Here is a 24,669-nt window from a genome sequence, read left to right as displayed (position 1 = left end):
GGCCCTTTCTCTTGCATACACACCCACACAAGCTCCCTTCTCTCTCTCTCACACAGGCTACTTATGTCTCTCTCTCACGCACTCCTTCACAAAGGCTCTCACACACATACACAATCCCTTCACAAGGCTAGCACCCTCACATACACACGATCCCTTTTACATACACACATGCTCCCAATCTCACACACATATACACTCCTTCACAATCTCCTCATGTAGGCTCCCTCTCTTTGGCACCCACACTCAAGCCCCCCCCCCCTCCTGCTCTCTCACACCCTCCTGCTCACCCCCTCTCACCCCTCCCCTCTCTCTCTCACACACACACACACACACACACACACACACACACTCTCTCTCTCTCTCTCACCAGGGCCTTCATCTTCACCGTGAGCAGCATGCTGGGGCCTTCATCTTTGCCATGAGCAAAGCACATCCTGCAGCCCATGGTGGCCTTCATCTTTGTGCGCTCCATTCGCAGCGAGCTGGGGTCTCCACTGCCATTTTCTGCATGGGGAGGGGGGAGATTCTGCACAATTTCTGCGCTCTGCAGTAGCACAGAATTCCCCCGGGACTAATCAGACCACTGCCTCTTTACTTAACCATGGCTCAGGTCCCTCCCCTAATCTCCCTCTCACAACCCCCATCCTTCATTCCCACTAGTCTCAACCTCACACCCCTAGCTTCCCTTCCTCCCCCAAGCCCTCCCTCATCTTGATGTCTGTTGCAGCCTTTAGCCACCAACTTCGGATCCTTTTAGTAAGCACTGTGCAACTCTCAGTAACTCCCACCCTGATCTTGCCAGGCTCAGTTCTTACAAAACTTGAAGACAAGAGTGGAGGAGATTTTGCACCATACGGCTCAAGCTCGCCAAGAACCACACAGTGCCTACCAGGGGAGAAGCCTCAGCCACTCTTTTTTTGTACTGGTTATTCTCTCTCGCTGCAGCCCAGCATTCTTCTAGCTTTAGCAATTGCCTTGTCACATTGTTTCACTGCCTTTAGATCGCCAGACATTATCACCCTTAGGTCCTTCTCCCAGTCCATGCACCTAGGGGTGATAGCATCTGGTGATCTGAAGGCGGCAATGTGGCAAGGCAATTGCTAAAACCAGAAGAATGCCGAGCTGCATAGAGATGATTAACCACTAAGAAAAAGGAGACGATAATGCCCTTGTACAAGTCATTTGTGAGGCTTCACCTCGAGTACTGTGTTCAGTTCTGGAGGCCATAAGACAGGACAGAGGTGGTCCAGAGAAGGGCGACCAAAATGATGTGGGGTCTGTATCGGAAGACTTAGGAGGAGAGAGTGAAGGATCTGAATATGTATTCCCTGGAAGAGAGAAGGAAAGCAGACAATACAACTAGGGGTCACAAAATGAAACTCCGGAGGGGGTGGGGAGGGGGGCAGAATGAATCAGAGCAAACATCTGGAAATATTTCTTCACAGAAAGGGTGGTAAATGCCTGGAATTCCCTTCCAGAAGAGGTGGTGAGGATGAAAACAGTAAACTAATTCAAAAAGGCATGGGATAAACACTGTGGCTCTCTAAAGGCTAAAGCATGGAAATGAAGAAAACCGTGCATGAGGGTAACCAGCATGGAGTGGCAGTTACTACCCTTAACCAATTGGCTTTCATGGTTTTAACACAATTGCTCTCTGCTTCAACGGCTGGGGTAAAAGAGGAGCTGGATTCAGACAACAACCAACGTTGGGTTCTGAGTTTTACGGTCCAGGATACTGACATGCAGACATTAAGGAAAATAAATACAGGACTGCTTCTACGACCAAGTCCAAAAGCAATGTACATTCAAGCAGCATTTTTTTTTAATTATAAAGGCTGCTCATCCTGAAAAATGATGCTAGCAGTAGTTTTATGGGTTTGACAGTTTGGTTTTGACTGTAAATATTACTACCCTTAACATAAGGCTGCATGAACGGCAGTTACTACCATAAGAAATTTGCTGGGTACACTGGATGGCCTATTTGATTACTATCAGGCCAATACAGTACAGATGTTAACCTGCATTTGGATGCACGTTTGACATGCTAGCTTTACCCCTTATTCAGTAAAGGGTAATAGCGCGTCGAAAACGCGCGTCCAACCCCCCCGAAACTAATAGCGCCCGCAACATGCAAATGCATGTTGATGGCCCTATTAGGTATTCCCGCTCGATACAGAAAGTAAAATGTGCAGCCAAGCCGCACATTTTACTTTCAGAAATTAACGCCTGCCCAAAGGCTGGGTTAATTTCTGCCGGCGCCAGGGAGGTCAGAGGCCCCGAGTGTTTAAAAAAAAAAAAAAAAAAAAAAATTTAAAAAAAAATTAAAAAACGGCCCGCGGGTCGGAAGATGGACGCTCAATTATGCCGGCATCCGTTTTCCGAACCCGTGGCTGTCAGCGGGTTTGAGAACCGATGCCGGCAAAATTGAGCGTCGGCTGTCAAACCACGGGCTCTAATTTGCATAGGCCACCCTCCTGAATCACGAGCTCAGGAGAGTGGCATGTGCGCTCGCCGGCTCGCCCGCGCATTTTTCTGAATCGGCCTGTATGTTATTATATAAAAGACAATCCTGATTCAGCAGTGGCTTCTGCAAGAAAACCACTGGAGGGCATGAAAATTCCATGCATCATGGGAAACAAGAAGTTTCCAAGGCAACCTGCCTCCTACGATTTGGGGACCCTGAATGACTGAACAGGCATCCCTACTAAATTTAACAGCCTACCCCACCTTACAATACAGACCTTAGCAGTCATGTAATATGTGACTTAGAACATACACATGATAGAAAGGAACATAAGGCACACTAGAGACAATCAAGGCCTGTTTTAACTAATTACAAAGTTACAGAAGTCCTAACACTTTATTTAAATGATCTTCAGCTGGCTCCTAAAAGTGCTAGGATAGAAATTTTGTTGTGTGCTTATATTTTTGATTGGCTGTTCAGAATTCCAAAGGAATAGATTATAATCTTTATGAATCCCATAGTTAGAGAACATACTGAAGAGTGCCTTCAAAGCACCAGCTGTTCAAATACCAATGCCAACTGCATCTGTCTACTTGCAAAATGTAAAACACTCCCTAAAAAAGAGACACAAAAACCCCTGCCACACTATGGATCAGCTATATAATCCTGCCTCTTTCAATCAATGGGTTTGTTAAAAGAAAGAAGGTGGGGGGTATAAGGTTAAATAAGCCACGACTGGCCAGTGCTGTGCTACAGTCATGCTGAGGACCTAGGGCAGGCCTTCCCCTCCCTGGGCTGGCCAAGAATGCTGCAAAGGCAGCACTCACAGCTCCTGGGATGAGGGAGTCTCAACCATGGCATCACCAAGTGGTCAGACTTAAGTCCATGTTAGCCGGGTTCCAGGGAGACCTGTGGTTTGTGGCTCTGATGGCTGGCTTGAGTTGACCAGGTTGGGGGCTAGTAAAAAAAAAATTGGGGGGGGGAAACCACAGCTGGTTGAGACAAAGACACACGATTCCATAGTGCAATAGAGGCTAGTTCAGGGCTTCCTGAAACCAGCCCGGGGATACCACAGCCAGTCGGGTTTTCAGGACAGTCACAACGAATATCAAGAGGTAACTTTGCATATTTTGGAAACCCAGCATATGCTAATTAGGCACATGCGTATTCAGTGTGGCGATCCTGAAACCTTGGCTAGCTGAGAGGTCATCAAGTCAGGTGTGAGAAGCTGTGGGCTAGTTCCAATTCAGCTGGAAGCCCAAAAGAGCAGGAGAAAACTGCTTATAGAGGGGAGGGAAAACAACACTGCTACTTTATCAACTCTGAAATTATATTCAGTAAGGGGCCCCCATTTCTGGCAGCCTGTCCCAGCAGGTTAGAAAGAAAGGTAGCATAAACTCTACAATGGAGCCAGCAAAGCTTTAGCTTTCTAGTCAATGATCTAGAGCGGGGTTCTCAACCCAGTCCTTGGGGGCACACCTAGCCAGTCAGGCTTTCAGGATATTCACAATGAATATGCATAAAATAGATTTACATACAATGGAGGCAATACACGTCAATCTCTCTCATGGAAAGAAATCAGTAGAACTAGGGGTCACGTAACTAAACTCAGGGAGGATAACTCAACCAACATCAAGAAGTATTTCTTCATGGAGAGAGTGCTGGATGCCTGGAATGCCCTTTCAGAGGAGGTGGCGAAGGCAAAAATGGTGAGAGATTTCAAAGGGGCATGGGATAAACACTGTGGATCCCTAAAGGCTAGAGGATGGGAATGAAGAAAAGATGCATGGGGGGGGTAACTTGCTGGTGTGGCGGTTACTACCCTTAACCAATAAGCCTGATACTTTGGATGCAACTCCAACATTGCTCTCTGCTTCAACAAGGGGTATCAGAGAATTGGACTGAGACATCAACCAACAAGGGCCCTGACTTTGACAGTTTGGGAAACTAAGTAAGGAGGTGACCTATCTGGCGCAGCAGATGCTACCATAAGCTTGCTGGGCAGACTGGATGGCCTGTTTGGTCCTTTTCTGCCATTTTCTATGCATATTCATTGTGGATATCCTGAAAACCTGAGTGGCCAGGTGTGTCCAGAGGACAGGATTGAGAACCCCTGACCTAGAACACTAGTCAACTGTCTTGACCCACCGAGATTGAATATCCCAAGATAAGTAATCTCAGCAGGATGGGAGAAGAAAGGGGTGTAGATAAGACTTTAGCAGGTGAATATTTAGACCACTGTGTTGAAAAACTACAATACAAAAAAGTAGGGATAAAAATCACAGATACTGTGATCCCACGCCCCATCCCAAAACAACCTGCTATTGCTCTCTTGGATTTAACAGTAATCCAATTCAAAAATTAGAAAAGCATTTCCAGTAGTAAACAGTCACTGATTTTGGAGAGAGAGAGAGGGGTGGTAACATTTTGGGGAAAACCCTTCTAGGTTTTTTTTGTTTTTTTCTGTAGTATTTTTTTTTTTCTTTTGCTCGCCCCCACTTCTTCCTGCAGTCCCACCACCGCTCCTAATCCAACCCTCTCTTTCCAGCCTAGGGTCATTGTTATTCTTTCTTGGCCTAAGGCTGCTCTTCTCCTCCCTGCTTGCCGTTTTCTAGCCCTTCCTTCCGACCCGGGGCCACTGCTGCTCCTCCCATCCCCATCCACCGCATCCATGGCAGATGTCTGGGCTTTCACCTGCTCTGTAGGCACAGTAAATCACATCCTCAGATTAAAGAAACATGCACAGCCCCTACATCTCACAAAAAAGCAAATAAACCCACTTTCTGCAGGTTTTCACACCCACCTTCGCTCGGAATCCTGTAACATATTACCAGCTTCATGACTACATACATACAAGCCCTGCTTATTTTTTTGGATTTGCAGATGTGCTGTCTTGACATCATCAACATTGGAATCAAAGAAATAGACTGAATATGCTCCCGCTGTGAGTCCACTTAAATTAAAAAGCTAAAATCATTTGCTCCCATTTCGGTCACGACACTGCCTCTTAAACATGCTCAAAACCACTTGTGGCTCAACTCCATAGGAAGCCATCAGGAAAAAGGATAAAGCAATGAGAACTACAAGTCCATCACTCACTGCAAATGTGAGTGTATGAGGTATCAAAGTTGTGAATAAAAAGAAAGACAGATCATATGAATGAGAGTAGATAATTAGGGCACGAGAGCAGGTCAAAGCGATTTCTAAATGGCAAGCACTGCCATCTGCAGCAGGAGGAAGGCATAAGGCAGGCATGAAGGGTAGACTGCAAAATGGGCAACAAGCTTGGGTTTGTATCTCACCCCTCATCTAAAAGTGTATGCCAATGCATTTTACTGTTTAGACTTTACTCACTACCCTTCATATGGGTCAATAATCAAAATATGGTACTGCAAGCCTGGCCACTAAGTCTGAATCCTTCATCTTGACAATATCCCTTTAACTTCTTTCACCTTAGTCAACGTCAACATATTAACAAACACTAGCAGCTATGGTTCTGCTATACTTTAATCAGCACACAATCACATTTTTGAAAAAGGAAAAAAAAACTAAGAGAACCCACAAGTCTACGCCCCATTTCCACATTTTTAGAATTTTTAATTACTATATTTTTCAAAGCTTGATGCAACAAAAATAAATTAAATCAAACTGCAGTAGTCACATTCAGTCAGCAGTATCGAGGCAATAATCAAACTGCTCGCATTGATGCAAACTTCACAGGCAGTTTCTACCAGCAGCAATTGCACAGATAATTAAAGCAGATGTACATGAGTAGTTTTGTTTTGATTCTTGCTGCAAGAAAAAAGTACCAGTAGAGAGTTGCACCTGCTGTTTCTGTGGGCACTTTTTCCAGCCAACAATGCACAAAGTAGTTTTGAAAATTCAAAGGGCGTGTATTGTTTCTTCCTCCACTATTATCCTGCCCTCAGAAATGCTTCTAAACGTGCATAAAATTATGCACTGTTCAAGGACGCATTGTCATTTTACCTGCATGGAGGGCAGGAGTTATTCAAAGAGCCCATTTCCATGGTGTGATGAAACAGGGGTTTTACACTGGCAGAAGCAGCCTCACAAGACAGGAGAGTTAAGTGTCCAGAAGCCAGAGGGCGCTCTAAAGGGAGGCCCAGGGGAAATGCTACCTTAAGGCTGAAAGAAAATGTGAACAAGAGTTGGATATGGGGCTGTAAAGCCAAAAGGAACAGAAAGCACAGGACTGCTGGGAAATGTAGTTTGGAGATCTTTAGCAGAGAACCAATTAGGATGAAGGTAGCAGCCAACAAAAGGTGTGGTAATAATCAGGAGACACAGCTGAGGCTTATTACAGAAAGCTACTGCAAAGAATCAGCATGTCTCTTAAGGGAGAGAGGGGAAGAGTGAGCGCTCACATCCTTTGGTTATGGATTTTGAATCTGTAAAGTTGGAAAGTAGGTTTTATATGATTCTGGGGAACTGGGCTGACATACTAGTGGCTACTGAAGTAACTTACTTGGGCAGTCCTGGTATTTCAGGACAGAAACTGAAAGCTATAAGTGTGAAGTGAACATTGAAGTTTTGGGGGGGGGGGGTTTTGTTTTTTTTTTTAACTGCAAATGGCTGACTGAGCTGTTCCAAAGAATTGGGAGAAGGTTAATCAGGGCTCAGGCAGTGACCTGCAACAGTAGGAAAAGCATTTTTACCTGCATTAAGTATATTTGAAAATATATAATATATATATATATGTAAAATAAAACAGATGGCCCAGTCTGCCCAATTGAGATTCATCTGCTTTGGGTAGATGTACATACAAATTTCCATACACACCTACTCCCCACCCATCTTTTACCCAACCCCACAACCCTTTTCCTACCTTCCTTATCTGTCCCAACTATGCCCAAAATCTTGAAACAGTGATGGCCTCCATTACCTTAATTTTTACATTCAGAGGCGTTACGTTGCTCAGGAAAAGCAGAGAGCCACCCCCACTTGGAATTCTGCACAACTCTCAGACCCCTTCTATGTCTTACTACCAAGGGTAATAATAATCCCCTTACCCACTATGATAATATATAAAGGCAGGGTGCTGGTGGTTGCTGCCCACCTGCTTTGTATATTTCAGAGCCCCCTATGCCTATGTGCTCCAGGCACAAGAGCACACACTCACTACAGAGAACATGCATTACGGATCTGGCATGCACACAGGCAGCAGCGGGGGGAGACACATCAAGGGGTTGAAATAGGGGTAGAAGGGGAAAGGACAGGAAGGGATACCCAAAGATAGGAGTGGCATAAGAAGGTAATGCAGCATGGACAGTGCCGTTGGGTATCATTGAGTTCTGAACTGCCACACTAACTCTTCGGTTTTGACAGACCTTTTAAACTAGTAAATAAAAACAGAATTCCAGCATCCCGCACCTGCTCATTGTAGTTTGAATTTTACACTTAGGTCCTCCATGTAAGTCACCCCCAATCTTCTTGGAAGTCCCATGCTGCTTTATACTGCTGCTCTAGGCAGGTTATCCCATTGCCCTCTTGGCTGGACACTGCAGTCATAACTCCATTTCAGGATCTGTGACAAAGAACTCTGGCCCATAAAGCAGCAAGCTTGTCAGGACTCTCCCTCTCTTCCACAAGATGCAGATTGTTCTTTACACGCTGCATGCCTTCTCCTATTAGCAGATTACAAACGGGGGAAATAGTTGCCCAGTACAACATTTATAACCATACCTTCCTCCTCCAGAACAAGAGCCACAGCACCGAGGCGAATCTGAAGTTTCTCAGTTTATAAAAACAACCACAATCTGCAGTAAATTATCAGGGAGAGACACAGTCGGTGACTGTCAGTTCTCTTACCCTGCAGCCACGAGGTCACCTTTCTTTCACTGCCCATTGGTAACGACAAGCACTCACCCCCACGCCACAGCATGCAGGAACCAGCTCTGCTGTGATGGCACAAGGAGTCACTTCCTGAGGGCTGCTGCTCACAGCGCAGCCATGGCAACCAAACTGCAAGGTCAAGGGTCAGCACACCCTCACGCTGACCTTTTCAGTTTTACTGGGTGGGCAGTATTTGGAGGTGCAGCAAATGGTTGAATCACATCCTTTCATTTATTAAAATTTTATATTCCACACATTTCTGTGCTAGGCCATGATGGAGTACTATATTATACAAAATTAAAAATGAGAGCTCCCAGCTTAAGCACACATTTTTATTTTATATAAGTTTTAAATACCAGCTGTTCAAAACATATCTAGTAACATATCATATACAAACAATACAGTACAATGTCCAAATATTTCTTTGTAGAACATATAACACCCCACTAAAAATCCTCTATCCATCCCCAGATGTACACCTAACAATACCACATACTCACATCACTCATGCTAGACACATTCAAACTAAAATCACTATAATCCATCACCATATCCTCAACACAAATTGGCTATCCTACTCCAAATCAATAATGGAGATCTCTATTCCCATCAAACAATCCCATGAGATTTCTTCAATGCACTTTAACTTCTATATTCTACACTTCAATTCAATATCCCATCGCTCTCATAAAAGGATGCTTTTTTTTTTTTCATTTCACTTTTTAATTCCCTGTTCCATCACTCTTCAAAGAAGTACTGCACCAAGGCTCCCTAGCTTCACCCAACTCTGGGCTTCAAGAGGGATGACTGCTATACATGAATTGAACACCATCAACACCTACCCATGCCTTAAAACCTACCGTCTCGGGTTGAATCCAAATCTCACCCTACCTAGCTTAACTTATCTCACCATTAATTAAGGAATCAACACAACCCAGCTCCTCACGATGATAAGTCTTCAAAAGATTCCTAAGATGATCATCACAGCATCACACTGAATCTGTTCCAAGCATCATTGCACCACTTTAACATACCATTTCTAATATAATGTGCCTACAGTGATGTGCTACTAGATGTGTTTTGAACAGTTTGTATTAAAACTATTTTAAAAAAATGTTTCATCTATAAACATGTGATTATCTTGTGAGATAGCTTTTGTATATTTTTTGCAATATATATATTGAGGGAATTGATTTGTACCTTGTGTGTATACCATTAAGGAGTACATTGTAGTTCCATAATCAAGAACATATTTTAAAAATTACAATGCAAGATAGTCAGTTTTACATATTAAATCCCCAAAGTGTAGGGCCACTCTACACTTTGGGGATTTGAGCATTTCATGCTTTTGGAGCGGAGGGGGTTTATAGCTGGCAAGCTATCCCAGTTTTTAAGGGCCTAACAAAAATCACCATCACTGCTGCATAATTTCTAAAATGCAGGAGAGGGGCCCATCCAGTGGCAGGTGTCAAGCACGGCCATGAGGAAGACCTGGGCTCCGTGGGAGCTGGAGGTGCAGCGTCTCACTCATTGTGCAAGGCGACGTCTACCGGTCCGATTTAAGATCCACAATTCTACGTGGCCCGACAGGCATGGTGGCAGTGGGAGAGGATATGAAACAGGGGAAAAGCCTTCGGCTATTTGTGAATGAAGGCTCTTGGCAGTAGATTCCAGCACCGGTTCCCACCAAACCGGCAGAGAAAACTGCTGGGTCCAGAAAACAAGAAAAAACCACAGCAGTTACAAAATAAAAATGTTTATGTTACTTTAACCAAAAAGTAATTTTCCTTTCAGTTTTAGCACCAAAAAGCAATAAAATCTGCAATTATTGAAAAATGCACCAAAAAGGAACTTCCCCTCCTTTTTCATTTAAAGGTACCCTGCTGAAAACTTTTTATTGGCCATCACTGCTGGAAGTCTACCTTCTTTAGGCTTTTGAGCAGTGAAAAAAATCCCCCCATCGTCCATTATCCATGCATAACCCATTCCTGCTGTGTGCTGCCATGGCCAGCTTTTGGGAAATCCAACCTGTGCAGTTGCAGAGGGCATGCCTTGCCAGTACCCTCTCTCCAACATCCTTCCACATCACATGGACAGGGAAACTGTGAGAAAAATGGGGGATGCTGTGCCAGAGACACTAACTACAAAAGGGAGCACTGTGCCAGATTTGCCATGGCTTGAGAAGACACCAGTTTCAATTTCTGCCCAAGGCACCACTGAGACTCCAAAGCCAGCCCTGGCTGCTGATCCAACCTCACATGAGCAAAGCAGCCAAGAATGGGCTGAGTAGGCACAGAGAGAAAGAATAGGCCAAAGCTTTCACAGCATCTTTCATGTCCTCCAACCACTTGGGTAAACTCTTCCGTGGCCGAGTAACGAACTGAGTGCCACGCTTAAAAGCTTTAATCAATCTCTCCTGCAGTACAGAAGAGAAACAGACGAGTCAGAGGTATAGCAGCCAGCTGACAGGTATTTCTTCAGCTTCTAGCAGAGATCTTCCCTCACCCCATCCTTTGACTCTCTAATTTAACTTGGAGGTTAGGTGGAGCAGGTTCGGGTTACAATGAAGTGTTTTTGCTCTAGTAGACAGCTGCTGGCTGTTATATGCTTTTATTATATTTGTCCAGCTGCTGGTAGAGGGGTGATTTGTGACTGGACCCTGTCTCGCAGTCTGGCTAGAAAGGTAATTTATAAAATGTACACACTTAAATTACAGCCTTTGTTCCACACACGAGGTGGCTGCACCAGTCTCTAAACAAATTTCAAAACACCTCCGTAGAGAGAAAGTGGACTGTTCCTGCACTGCATTTTCTCTCTCCTCGATTAGCTTGTTAACGTAATGGTAATTGGGTCAAGAGACATTTGGGTACCCCAAAAAAAAAAAAGTCTCTCTCCCCCAGGTGAAATGAAGTCATCTGTTATTCAACAAGCCACAGCTTGCAGTGCTCTGTACTATCTGGCTCTCACTGTAATACAAATGCAGATACTAACCCGATTCTTACAAAAGGTTCCAATCACCAAAATACCAGAGTAAACCTTTACTGTTCTGAATATGCACGCCATGCTTATCATGCCTGGCTGATCATCTTTATCAGCAGTAGCACCGTTTGCACCACTTTCTGGATGAGAGTGGTTTCATGAATTACAGAGGTAACTAAAATTGCACATCACAGTCAGCCAACCCCTTTGGAAACCTTAAGACCACTGAGGAGAGCACCAGTCCTATCTGCCTCAAATTAAAATAAAAATCAGGAAGCCAAGGGGGGGGGGAAAGGCTGGAAGAAGCAAAAGCTTTAGAGAAAAAAAAATCCATAGGGAGACCAACGAGCATAAGAAAAGATACAAATACAGAGGTGAGAGGCTGGAGACCACACCAGAGATGGGGTCAAGCAGAAGGAAAAAATTAAAAAGCAGATTTACAGACTATTTTCTTTTTGAAAGGCAAGTATTTAGACAGTAACCTACTCGCACAGAAAAAGGTCATATCTGATCTTGCAACGTGGCATCTCTGTTACCTCACTAATTTCTAAGAAATGGTCACAAATGCTTTGGATCCAAGGAATTCAGGCTTCTGCACAATAAACTCTGCCTGAGCAGACGAATATTCGGAAGGAGACCGGAATTCGGGTCTCGTTAAAGAAGAAAGGGTGAAGAGTCAAATTTAAAAAAAAAAAAAAAAAAAAAGTTAGCCAACAAATCTTGGGAGCAGTATGAAAGAGTAAGAGGAAAAAAAGAAAGCAAATCAACCCTGAAGGCCAGCACTCTTACGGAGCTCTATTTGCCACCACCCATCTGCACAGCAAAAGATTAAAACCCACTTCTGCTATTCAAACTAGCATTGACCAATTAAAGAGGTCAGAAGGGGCGCCAATGACAACCACCACAGCTGTGCCCTTGCTCCACCCCCCTGAAAACAGGACCAGAGATTACTAGTTTACCATGGGCAAACTGATCCACTGGGGTATAAGATTAGAAGAGTGGAGAAAAAACAGGATAAAAAAAAAAAAAACCAACAGCAGGAAAAGATAGCAGGCATCTAGACCCAAAGAAAATGCTCCAAGCGGGGAAAAAAACACACAGTGTGCAGCTTCAAATCTATTGAATCCACAAGGCCCTCTGACAATGCTACTTCTAAGCGGCGAGGAGTTTATTGCGACTGGCCAAACGGAAACCATGTCGCAGACAACACCTTGCCCCTCGGCAGTCAAGCTTAACTATTCCAGCAAGTTTTACAGAGAAACTGGAGAACACTCATTTCTCTGTCTTATGTGGGATAGGCATGGACAAAAGCCAGAGCAACTGGCAGAGAGGCAGTAACCCTGATTATATGCTAAAGCAGGAAAAGGGAGTATTCTGGTGCATAACCCAGGGACAATGGGGTGCTGTAACAGACACAGAAGTCAGGCTTTTTTGGGTAAATGTAAACCAACAAATTGCTAATCTAATCCCCACGGCAGCATGGAGGGATGTGAACTCTGCCCAGGCCGGATAGGTGCCTCTTCCTAGCCTTCCCCACCCCATTTGTTCAGACATACAGCTCAAAAAAACAGAAGAAAGTAAAGAGACCATGGGCAAAGAATTTCAAGGGGGAACAAGGCACCATTTCAGCCTCTTTGCCAAGACCAATAACTTCGAGCAGACAGTCAGACATCGCCATCACCTTTCAGAGCAGAAGTGCCAGTGAAGCAAGGTCCGTGGTACAGTCATTTGTAACGGAGCGTGCTGGGACAGGCAGTTCCACTCCCCTCGATGTTGCAAGAACTGTTCAGGTCTCCTCAGCATCGACACTGAACATGTACAAGAAATGTCCATATACATCACCTAAACAGCATTCATTTGCATTGGCTATGGCTGACCCCAGCTTATCTGCTGCTATTAAATGTATAGAAAATTCACTATACTACATATACAATAAAGGGAAAAAAAACACTATCTTCATTGAGCTGGGTTGTCCATATGTAAATTTTCTGAAAGAACTTTGAAGGATAGATAGACTGGAGGAGGATGGGGAGACAGCTGCTGGGCGACTGCTTTCTTTATGAATAATGACCCCGATGAAATGTTAAGAGAGAACATTAAAACCACTTCTATGCTGCCTTTCAGAGAAGCAAAATAAAGAACATATCCTTAGATGCCTAAAAGGATATTTACAAAGAAAGCATCTACTTCCCTCCCCCCCCCCCACAAAAAAAAAACCAGTCTAAATTCACAAGAACAATATAAAATTTCAAGCAAAGGATGTTCCTTTCATAGACCTGTGCTAACCACCTGCCTCCAACTATTGCATTTGACTTTACAGTGAGTTACAGAAAAATCCGGGCTGATAACAGTTAAAAAAAAAAAAACCTTAAAATATTGATGTAAGCACCCTTATAATACTCCAGCTCCTGCACCACATTGCTGTCAGAAGGCCTGGTAAAAGCCGAGCTAAATTAGCTTTCCGCGTCTGAGTGCTGTGGAGGCACCGGAGAACAAAGGGAACCACAGAGAGAAAGAATCCTTTTGTCTGGGAGCAGAACAGCAAGCTCTCACTGATGCTCTGGTGCAATGGCCTGCATTTCAAGTGTCTCACCTTTTTTTTTCCTTTCCTACCAGAAGGACAACATTTTTTTAAATAGGTTTTTTTTTTTTGGAGCAGAAAATGCATACTGGACCATTGCACGCAATATTTCTACAAGCAAATGGTTAGCACCAATCTCCTTCCACCTTCCTCCCCTCCCCCCAAGGGCAGCTGATAGGATTCTAAAGCAGATATGACCCACCAGACAGACATCTTAAATGGAGGTGTGTGTGTGTGCAGCTTATAGCAGAAGCAGAAGTAAAAGGACTGAATGAGATGCTATACTTAAAATCAGAATCAAAACGCCAGGAGCAAACATTCTGCAGGGCTGAGAAATCATCCGAGGGCAATCGTCGGCATGTTACTAGACCCCCCCTGACGGATAACTCTCGGGGCTCCTGTCTGCCAACAATCTCTCCTGAAACCCCCAGGAGTTATGTACACACTTGAGAAGGCATGGCTTTGGGAATTCACCTGCAGTTCTTCCCCGTTCTACCAGCAATTTCAAAGGGGAGAGGAAAAAAAATACAAAAATAAAAAAGCAGGCAGGATATTATCCTCTACCAATGGATGCACTCTGCTAGGAACTGTTGTCGAAATGACCTTGTGTGGAAATCAGCATTCTCCTCCCTTGTTAGAATTAAATCTAGGGTGCAAGGTATATATTACCTTTACTAGAGGTAAGCCCTGCTGTCATTCACTGCTGATCACACAGGCTGCTCCTGGCCAGGGAAGAGATGCATATGCTAGAAGCTGTACTCTTAACTGAAACGGTATGCTAATTATGGCTCTCTTTTGCTGAGCAACCTAAGAATGCTGGCTTCCTGGGTCCTCTCTGGAGTTCTCAACCACTGATCCAATCAGCATTATTTTGGCTATCACATCAAGAGAGGCATTTCAGTAATGACAATGTGCAGCAGTCCAACCCATGCCTGAACTGCCCAAAAAGACCACACCGACTCCCAGCTTAATGTTACTCGATACCATCAGGTTGCCCCTACGCCACCTTCAAAAGACTTTGTCGTAGCCAAGTACACTATCCGCAGCACTTCCAGGGAGCAATGGAGGCAGCTGGCCACTCTCTCCCTCCCTCCCCCCCACCTGGCTACCCTTAAGAGTTTGGTTGCACAAACGGAAGTTCTGCAAAAAGATTAAACAAAATCCAGTCTAGACAATGGGAAGCAGATCTGCCCATCATATAGACATTCACTAATCCCCGAGTAGCCTTCCCATAAAACAGCAGAGAAAAAGGCTCACTTCTGTTCCAGTTTTTAGCATTGTACTGTGCAACTTCAGGCAGCTCCACCGACGTGTGCTGTGAAGTTGGCCCACCATAAGAACTTACCGATACTTAAGCAGGAAGACTTCCTCCAGTCCCGAGCACTCTACGTTACACACGCGACATGCGCCTTCTGCCAGAAATGTTACCAAGTCATTGTTATGACATTCTAGAAACATCTCTCCCCCATCCAATCTAGCGAAACTGCCACTGGCAGCCATGTCTGAACAAGCTTAACCAAATCCAGTGAGCAGGGAGGGAAATAGCAAGAGAGAGACAGGGCTACACACATTCACTGCATTTCATTGGTCCACACTGTATGCTTAATAAATTACATCATCACACGCTGCATGAACCAATCAATCAGATCTGATCCAATGCAAACACAGGAGACACTGTTCCAAATATGGCTGCTCCCAAGGGTTTAGCGGAAGTGCAGGGAAAATGGTGAAAATAATTTTTAAAACATGACAAGAGTAATGTATTTAATAATGCAGGAGAATCAATTGGCTTGTGAATTTCTAAACTACTATCCCCTAAGTACAGCATTCTTTTAAAGCACATGATAAACCCTGGTAGAGAACATAGTGCTTTAACTAGTAAAATATACAACCTTTTTCCTACATGGAATTAGTCATGCCCCCCACCCCCTTACTCTTGGAAAACCTTCATGGTGTCTCCTCTTGCTGAGATCTGATAGCACCAGGAAACAGATTTATAACCAGCAACACCCTTAAAGCAATCAGCCTTTCCATTCTAAAAGTTATAACATCCTACGTATACATCCATGCCAACAAACAAAACCCAAGCAACACTAGCTCAGACCTGTCTGAAGAACGAAACCTGGAAAGGGAAAAAATGGATTCTGGCAGCTCTGTAAAGGAAGGCTCATTTGGAGAAAAAGGTGCTTGCAGATTTCAGATTAGTCTCCTGTGCGCACACAGCTGGTTGGACCACCCAATACAGCACCATCAGCATCCTCTGTCAAAGCATCGCATAGGGTACATACCAAGCTGCAGAACAAAAATGAAGGTACGATGGCCAAGCTGTGTGGGGAAGGCTCAATAGGGTCTCTTTTCTACCTGGCTCTAGTCATATCTGAAATATGTTTTACAAACCAACCAGGACTATCTATCATAAATGGTCTCATGACCAACACTGTGCAGTCTCTGTGAAATCACATAGGAAACTAGCAGTTGTTTCTTGGCGCACACAGAGGTCCATAGAGTTACAGCTCTTCAGGCACCACCAAAGTCATTATTAATCTACTTCCTGACAGGATTCTTATTTTGCATTTGATGCAAAGTCATCTGACAGTTGCAACAAGACTCACCACCATAGAAAGCATGTCCACAAAGCCCCTAACAGCATTCACAGCACCGATTCCATGGCTGTGGAGATCCCAGTTTGGAAGTTCGCACCCATCAGGGCAGGTCAGGCTTTGGTGTACCATAGAGGTGGTGTCACTCAGACAAGGGAGGGAGGAAGGATGACTGGCTCCGAGAAGGCGCCCCACCAGTCCTCCCACAAGGCTCCGAGAGCTGGCTGGGCAAGCTATCTGGGGGGGAGTGGAAAAGACTGCCTAAGACAACGTTACTAGTTATTTAACCAACTGACTTGTATAAGTAGAACAGAATTCCCTACAACCTATTCCAGTAACAACTGCTCCTGCCCAGTGCTGTCCTATACAAAGTGGTACTGTTGACTTGAGTAGGGGGGCTTCCACCTAAGTAACAAACTGATTTGTAAAATGTCAGCAGTGAAGCCAACTACAGCTCTTGATCTGAAACCCAGGCTGGCAGGATACATGGGAAGTCCCTGGAAACATTCCCTCAACAGGAAGAGCACCTCCTCTGGACACTAGGAACTAGAACAGTCAAGAGTAAGTAAATCTACAGTTAAGCACTAAATTGTGCTCACATCCAGAGTGTACTTTATTTCTTTCTTACATCCACACTAGCAAGAAAATATTTAGAAGGAGCAATACAACACTCTCACTTCAAGTTAAGAAGTCACAATGTAGCAGCCAAATGAACAATTTTTTTTTTGTTTGATATGAAGCTGAAAGATTGACTTAAAAAAAAAATATATATATATATATATAGATATATATATATAGATAGATAGATATAACCAAGCACATACCAGGAGGAAATTTTTAAAAACTGTGTACAAGAAAGGGATTGTATTTTTCTACATATATATTTTTTTTTCTTGGTTCCTTTTAAAGGAGTCCAGACACAAAGTAGCTCAACTGGTCAAAATCTTTTAAAAACCAAGATCAAAGGGAGGTTTGGATTTACAAAACAAAGTTCATCTCTGCTTAATAGTAGAGCACTTTTTATTCTTGTACATTTCAGCTGGCAGATAAAATTGTTAAGCACTCCCATCTGTCCTGATTTTATATTTCATTCTTAAAGAGATATTCCTGCTGCAAGTTCCTGAATGCTCTCCTTACAGAGTCACTCCCACTATGAGGAATTTAAGTAAATGGGAGTACTGCTGATGATCCTATCTGATTCCTCTGCAAGCGTCACCCTGACACATTTAAGGCTTGAATACAGCATAACCAGCTGGCAAGCTCATCGGGAAGAATTTGAACAACAGGATGTGATCCTGCCTTTTACTCCAAAAGCACAATTTCAGGGTGAAAAATAATTAAAGGAGACCTATGAATAACACCTTTAGAGGCAGGAAAAAAAGGAGAAAAAAATAGACAAGCTGACACTGAGCATTCTGACCAGCACTGCTGCTTTAAGGAAGTGACCTAAGCGTTAGATTTACTGGAATTTTTTTTTTTAAACAGTAATGTCTAATCTGAGACTCTCCAGCTGCCTTTGCTGTTTCTATTGACACTGTCAACAGCTCAAGACCAAACCTGAGAAAACAGACACCAGGAAGGTTAAGGCAAAACTGGGAATTTTTAATCTCTAGTGCAATAAGTCTTCACAATGAAAAATAGAGTTTTCCTGATACAGACAAATAATAAATGTTAAGCCAGTAAGCTTTTTTGTGGGGGAGGTGAAGGTCACTAGGTAAACATCAGGTTTTGAACATTTTACCCACGGTCAAATACATTTTTAAATACACACTCCAAAGACATCTTTAGGATGGATAACAGTTCACCATCTCGCTCCTCTAAAGTTACCACTGTGCCTTTCATACGGACCCATTCTGACCCTTCTTGCCCCCACTCCAAGTAAAAAGAAGGAAGATCTCAAGCAAAGGCATTACAGGATCATTTCTCCCTTTTAACTCTGCAACTCTAATGCTTCAATTGTTTCTGACCACAAACCAACCATCTTTGCGGAGTCAGCAACCCCAGAATAGAATAGCAGCCCTAGAGAGCAGCAAACATGACAACCAAACTATGCAAATTAGTAGTGTTCTTAGGCCAAATGTGAGTAAATATATCTGCTAAATGTACCTTATGGAAACACTGAAAACCAGCCCTGGCGAGCAGGATTTCCAAATAGGCTGGGGTAACCGGCACAGACCGGTGATGGTTACAACCTTAATATCAACATCCAACTGCTTCGGCCAACAGCTTCACTATTTCTGGTAGCTGTTTGGATTACCAAAATACTCTGTGGTCAGACGAGAGGGGGCTTGGGTGTTGGATTACGTATAGGTCTTCCAGGAACCAAAGATGAAGATAAGGCCTGATATAGCCTGCCAGGTAGATGGTGGTGGCCGCTGCCGCCACCAGCACTATAGAGTGGCAGGGACAGGGTTGACAGATGACACGGGGGAGAAGCCGGTGCCGGTTTACAGAACCAGAGGAAGACAAGAGGACAGATTGAACGGGCCAATTGAATAGTGTTGCTATGCATTTTCCTAGCCCTAGCTTAGAACAGTGATGTTCACTAGGTGAAAGAGCTCAAAGTACTACTTAAAAAAAAAGGTGGGAGGGTGCAACCAAAAACCATTCCAGAAAGTCAGAAGATGTTCTGCAGGGCTTTGGGATCAGGCTGCACAATGGCAACCAGTAGGTGTCCCTAGAACGCACCAACACTCCCTCAGTCCAACTATATGTAGCATCGACAGCCTGAACCCAAATTTCCCGCACTGTCACTTCCAATCATCAAGCCAACAGGATGTAACTTGGAACCCCTCCACCCCCCCAAAAATAGAGCATTTGAGACATTTATTGGTCATCTGGTTAAGTGCTTTTAACTCAAGTGACGCAGTAACAGAGGGCTGCCAGCTGCTCTATAATCCAATGTAGAGCCTGGATTAAAAGCTCGCAGCTTTGTGAAACTGGTTTATGCATTTTCAAAGAAATCCAAACAGCCTCCTCTTCCAGGAAGTCTGGCTAGCAGGGTACGCAGGACCTCTACGGATATACCCAAGTGCATGCTACACTGGGTCTCATCCACCAACACAAAAGCCCAAGCTAGGTTAATCTATTCTTTAACCAAATAGTCACTCTGTCCCTATTAAAGGTACCTGAATCCATCTCAGTTTAAAAACACTGAAAGCTTGTCAGATGAGGAGGAGATTTTAGTTATAATTTCTTGGGTGAACTTTGACCTTCCAAGCTAATGACACCAAGTAGAAATAAGAGGCAGGCAGTGACAGGGTACATATGCCAAAGCTGCTAACACTCCACAGTATCTACTCTAGTACCACTTATGAGACTCCAGTGGCTGCCACCAGTGCTAAAATGGCAGCGGTACTTTGAGATAGGAAAAGCACTTCTCCCCTCTATAAAGAGTCAGTGCAATGAGGACCCATGGATAATTTAAACCACACTCCTTCAGAAGCAATCAGCTACCATTTAACTTTGTATACCACCTATCTTTGGGGTCTCCTACTAACTAGGAGACCCCAAAACCAGTGATCAATGACATAACCCTCTCCATGCAAAAGCTGTGAAGTTATTACAGAGCAAAGACTGGCATATAGCCTTTTAACAGGCAGCAGAGGAGGGGTGCCTGACCTTAGTGCTACTGGAAAACTGAACACAGCTGATGCTGCAAAACTAGTTAAATTCACTGTAAAAACAAAAAGGCCCATTTTATCTTAAGAGCACACATTTGTTACTTGTAAAAATTATAAATTTACAAAGCACACTGCCATTGGGAGCTTTGCACTGCTGCAACCAAAAACAGACATACAAGGTCTCAAAATACTTAAATCTACAGTTTTAGCCCTCCTTCCCCTCTGGCGGTGAGAGGTGGTTCCAGTCGGACACACCTTGCTTGCATTGCAATACTCAAAATTCTTTCCAGCAAGTCTCAAAGCAGCTCACTGTCTACTCATTCCTGGGGGTGGTGATGGATGACTGTGTGACAGACTACAGAGTTTGCAAATGATTAAGCTTCCAAGCAATCTGGGATGAGTGATCTGAGTTTCTCCAACTCCAAGCTATCCTACCTTTTGCCTCTCTTTCACTATTAAAATTTTGCCAAGTACAATGGTGCCCAAGTGTCCATCCAGTTAGGAAGGGTAATGGGCATCAGGTATTCCATGTACTATCATAGAGCAAGGCAGCAGTAAAGGAAATTTACCAGTTTAAAAAAATTTAGTACACAGAGAGGAAGGAAAAAACCCAATACTTACTCTTATTTCATTTCTTCGAATCTCTACATCGCAGACTGAATGTCCCTGATGGGCCCCGCTATAGTAGCAACAGAACTGGCACACTGCCACCTGCTCTGCTTCACAGTGGTACAGTCTGTAGGCGTTGTGCTGTGGGCAGCTCCATGCCCTCACGTCCTCAGCCTCTACCAGGAGATGTCCACGGGCTGTAGAAGGCTGCTGCAGGTGAGTTTGCACATGGGATTGACAGCAGGGGGCTTCACAGCGGAGGCAGATCTTCTGGGCTGGCAGAGGCGGGCCCCTGCGACAGAATACACAGTGCAAGACAGAGGGAGCCTTCTCCACGTTCAGCGAATTGAACTTTTCTACAATGTTTGTGAGCTTTAAGTTCTTCTCTAGGTTAGGTTTCTGATTATAGGCCTGATTGCATTCGGGACAACGAACCAGGCCAGTCTCTTTAGCCCAGGCTTCCCCAATGCAGCCCCTGCAGAAATTGTGCTTACAAGGGAGTTGAACAGGTTCCACGAAGACATGCAGGCAGATGGGGCAAATGAGCTCTTCCTCAAAACAGTTTTTCCAATTCTCAGCCATTTTTCTCAGGCTTTCAAAATTTCTGTAGATCGGAGATATGCAGATATTTAAGATGGCTCCCAACAAACTAGGAGTTAAATATGTAATCCTAAATGTGAATATAAAATAACCGAGCTACTTAACGCTTTCAAAAATTATCAAAGGGTTCGGTAAAGAGCTCTATGCAAAAGCTATGAAAAAAAAAAAAAAGAAAAACAAAACCAAGAAGCTTTCTGGCTCAAAACCGCAATTTTAAACACGGTTTCCTTCGAGTCCAGATAAAGAAATCAAAACCTACCCGAGGCCGGTAGCGAAAACGCAAACAAAAGCAGTCCAGGCTCCATAGAAGCCTTCGCGATCTGGGATCTCAGCGCAGACTGACATTCAGTAAGTTTTTACTATTTAGTAACACGGCTTCTTCCCCCTTTTTATTCCAATTCCCAGCAAGAGCTGACGTCCTCCGAGCTCCTTCTCCGAGGGAGGAGAATCAGTCGCTTTGGAAAATAATCAAAGACCTCAGATCCAGCGGGCATGCAGAAAGGATTTCTTTATGAGACCTTGAAAATGTGCTTACAGATTTCATTCAAAGGGAAGTAAAGGGAGAAAAAAAAAGTTCTCTTTTACGTTGCTTCACAATGTGCTCTGGACACAGTTCTGTAAAACAGGTCAGTCACTCAGATCAAATTCCAGCCCTGAGCAAGAAAAAAAAAAGTCCTCCCACTCCTTCCTTGTTTCGCAAATGGGAGAAAAAAAAATTACCTTCCAAACGCTGCTGGTCCTAAAAACCTCGTTACTGTTATCAGTTCAGCTCCTGCTTTCGTTGAAAAGTAGTTTCTAAAAAAACCAACATTTAAAAGATAATAAATAAAAACGAAAAAGAGGTTACAAGCAAATAAACCAAACCTAAACCCCCCCAATACCCCTGTCCTTTGCTGATAGGAAAAGCAGCATTGCTTGATCAAACTGAAAAGGAATTTCTCAACTGCTAATCACAGCCCTTCCCCCTCGCTTTTTCTTCTCTCCCCTCCTGACATGAAAGCTGTTTTCTGCTTTTCGAGCCAATCTACAAAGTGGCGAGAGGCTATGAGGGAAAGGGAGGTGGAAGATAAAAAAAAAAGAAAAAGAAAACCACCACCGAAATGTATAATTCCAGCAAATCTAGTCCGTCTCAGCCATTTTGAGTCTCTTCTCGGTTGAATCTAAAACAAAAGTGTGCGTGTGTATTTATATATAGTTTGTGCGTGTGCATATATATTAATATAGATTTAATTTATATTTAAAAAAAATGTAAAACGCCAACACCCCCACAAGTATGTGCCTCTCCTCTTTTTGAGTCTCCGTTTCGGCTCAATGAAGGGAAACTTCAAACTGAGCCCACAGCTGCTGTGCCTTTTTTTTTTTTTTTTTGTGGCCTTTTATCGTCAGATCAAAAAAAATGCAACACACTCATCATAGCCACCTTCAGCCATCTTGGTTTTTGTTTTTTTTAAAATCCATTTCATAAAAAATAGAAAGTGTATTCTTGTCCCCCTGCCCCATAAAAATACATTTGACAGATCGCGATTTGTGCTCCCGGTCCGCTGTAATTTTCTGCCTCTTTCTCCAGCGACTAAAACAGGATCTCTTCCCTCCGTTTAAGCACCGCACTGGAGACTCACATGATCAGCCCCCCTGCGAAAAAAATCATCAAAATAAAAGCAAAGGAGTAATCCGCCAGTTGGTCATAAATAATTATTCCGAATATGTAATTTTTTTTTATTATTGAACGTGCAAGTTGGTGGGGGGGGGGGGAGAAGAGGAAAAAAAAAATCTCCCACCGCTCCTTGATTTATTTTCCACCCCCCGAGATGACCATGAAGGGGCCTCCCGCAGCCTCCTTGGGAGTTCGGCTGTTTATTGAATGATGATGAAGGGGGGGGGGGGGAGCGTCCGGCGGAGTCCTGCGCCCTCCGCTGGGAGGGGCTGGGGGGAGGGGGTGTCAGCTGCCCATCGGCCGGGGAGCGCCTGCGGCCGGCCGGCGCCGCTTCCTCTCCCTGGCTGCGAGTCCGGCCGAAGTCGACGGTTAACTGCCGCCGCCGCCTAGCTCGCAGGCTCTTAAAGGGGAAGGATGCCGGCAACCCTTCTCCTCATCTCTTGCTATCAGCCATCTTGCTTCTGCTTTAACTCCTGCGGGAAGGGCGGGCACGCGCGCGCGGTTGGAGCTCGTTGGCAGGGGCGCGATCCTTCAGCCCCCCCTCCCCCACCGTTTCTTCTCACAAGGGCGGGGGTTATCGGGTAGCAGGACGGAGCCTCGGACGGGAAAAGAGGAAGACCGCAGAGCTCCCGCGCCCCTGTTGGCAACAGAGAGAGAAAGAACCAGCGGCGGCGGCGCTTCCAACTGGGCTGAGCAGGCGAGCGCTAACCGAATCGGACTCCGAGCACGGCTCCTCCCTCCCTGCCAACGTCACGTGACCCTCCGCGGCCCCGCCTCCCTTCTGGACGCTCTCGCCCGGTCTACTCTTAAAGGGGCGATGACAGAGAAGGGGGGGTCCTCACCGGCTTTTCAGGGGGAGGGCTGAGAAGAAGCAAAAGGTTTTCTTTTTTGTTATTTTTTTGTAATTCCTTCAAAATTCAGTGCCAGTTCGATTTTAAAATGAAAAGTGTATGAACGATGCTTGAATGTAGCGTCAGGGAGTACAGTTTAGGCTGCAGTTTATGGCTGCGGCACATCTGACAGTAGCAGAAATACACGGCCTGCTGAATACAGATTAAATTCGTTCCTTAACAGTTTATAATCAATACAGATTCCTCAGGCTGCCTCATCAAATTAGGCTTTGCAGTTTGGTTTCATGATCTGTTCTTTCATCCACACTGTATTCCTACAGCTGTTTTCACTTACCAGTTATTTGTCTAAATATGCTTTATTAAAACTTTTGACATGGGAGACAAGCATTTGCAACGCAAACGGCATGGAAATGCATCCACTGTAAATTCATGCAGTTCAAATAAACAAAGGAAAACAACCTTTGTCTTCTGGTTGATTTAATAGGTTTGTAATTTATATATCCACAATACATGCACAGCTAAATAGAATATAAAAGAAAAGTAGTGCTACATTATATGACTGGAATAATTTAATGACAGGAATCATATGAGCCATGTCCCATCGTATTTCTATTAAAAATAAACAAAAACATTTACATGTCACACAGTCTTCTCAGTCCTTGGAATTTCGACAGAAGATGGACCAGGATACAATCCTGGCACCATGCCAAGGATGGCAATTTAAGAGTCAGTTGAGGCCTCAGTCATATGTCAACATTTGAAACCTTACAAGGGACAGATTTGTTGATAGAAAAAGCAAGATCTTTTAATCTTTTATTAAAGTGCGTTATGACTATAGATATGTTTTGGAAGGAG

The 24,669-nt window shown here is 44.1% G+C and overlaps 1 protein-coding gene across 3 annotated transcripts in view; it reads right to left on the bottom strand.

Annotated features, from left to right (window-relative positions):
• Positions 1 to 23,078, bottom strand: part of TRIM8 (tripartite motif containing 8) — a 127,800-nt gene extending 104,722 nt beyond the window's left edge. Inside the window, exons 1-2 of one of the 3 annotated variants that reach the window (XM_029610272.1) lie at positions 22,717 to 23,078; positions 20,722 to 22,104 (exon numbers count right to left, since the gene is read on the bottom strand). In XM_029610272.1, the coding sequence (XP_029466132.1) occupies positions 20,722 to 21,291 (570 nt within the window). In that variant the 5' untranslated portion in view covers positions 21,292 to 22,104; positions 22,717 to 23,078. The remainder of the gene's footprint in view (positions 1 to 20,721; positions 22,105 to 22,716) is intronic. The other 2 variants (XM_029610271.1, XM_029610273.1) reach the window with 2 other exon arrangements.
• Positions 23,079 to 24,669: the final 1,591 nt, after the last annotated feature.

The sequence above is a fragment of the Rhinatrema bivittatum genome, chromosome 7, assembly GCF_901001135.1.
Source record: "Rhinatrema bivittatum chromosome 7, aRhiBiv1.1, whole genome shotgun sequence".
Classification (NCBI taxonomy): domain Eukaryota; kingdom Metazoa; phylum Chordata; class Amphibia; order Gymnophiona; family Rhinatrematidae; genus Rhinatrema; species Rhinatrema bivittatum.
The sequence above is the reverse complement of the archived record's forward strand: the minus strand, read 5'-3'. Positions and strand labels throughout refer to the sequence as shown.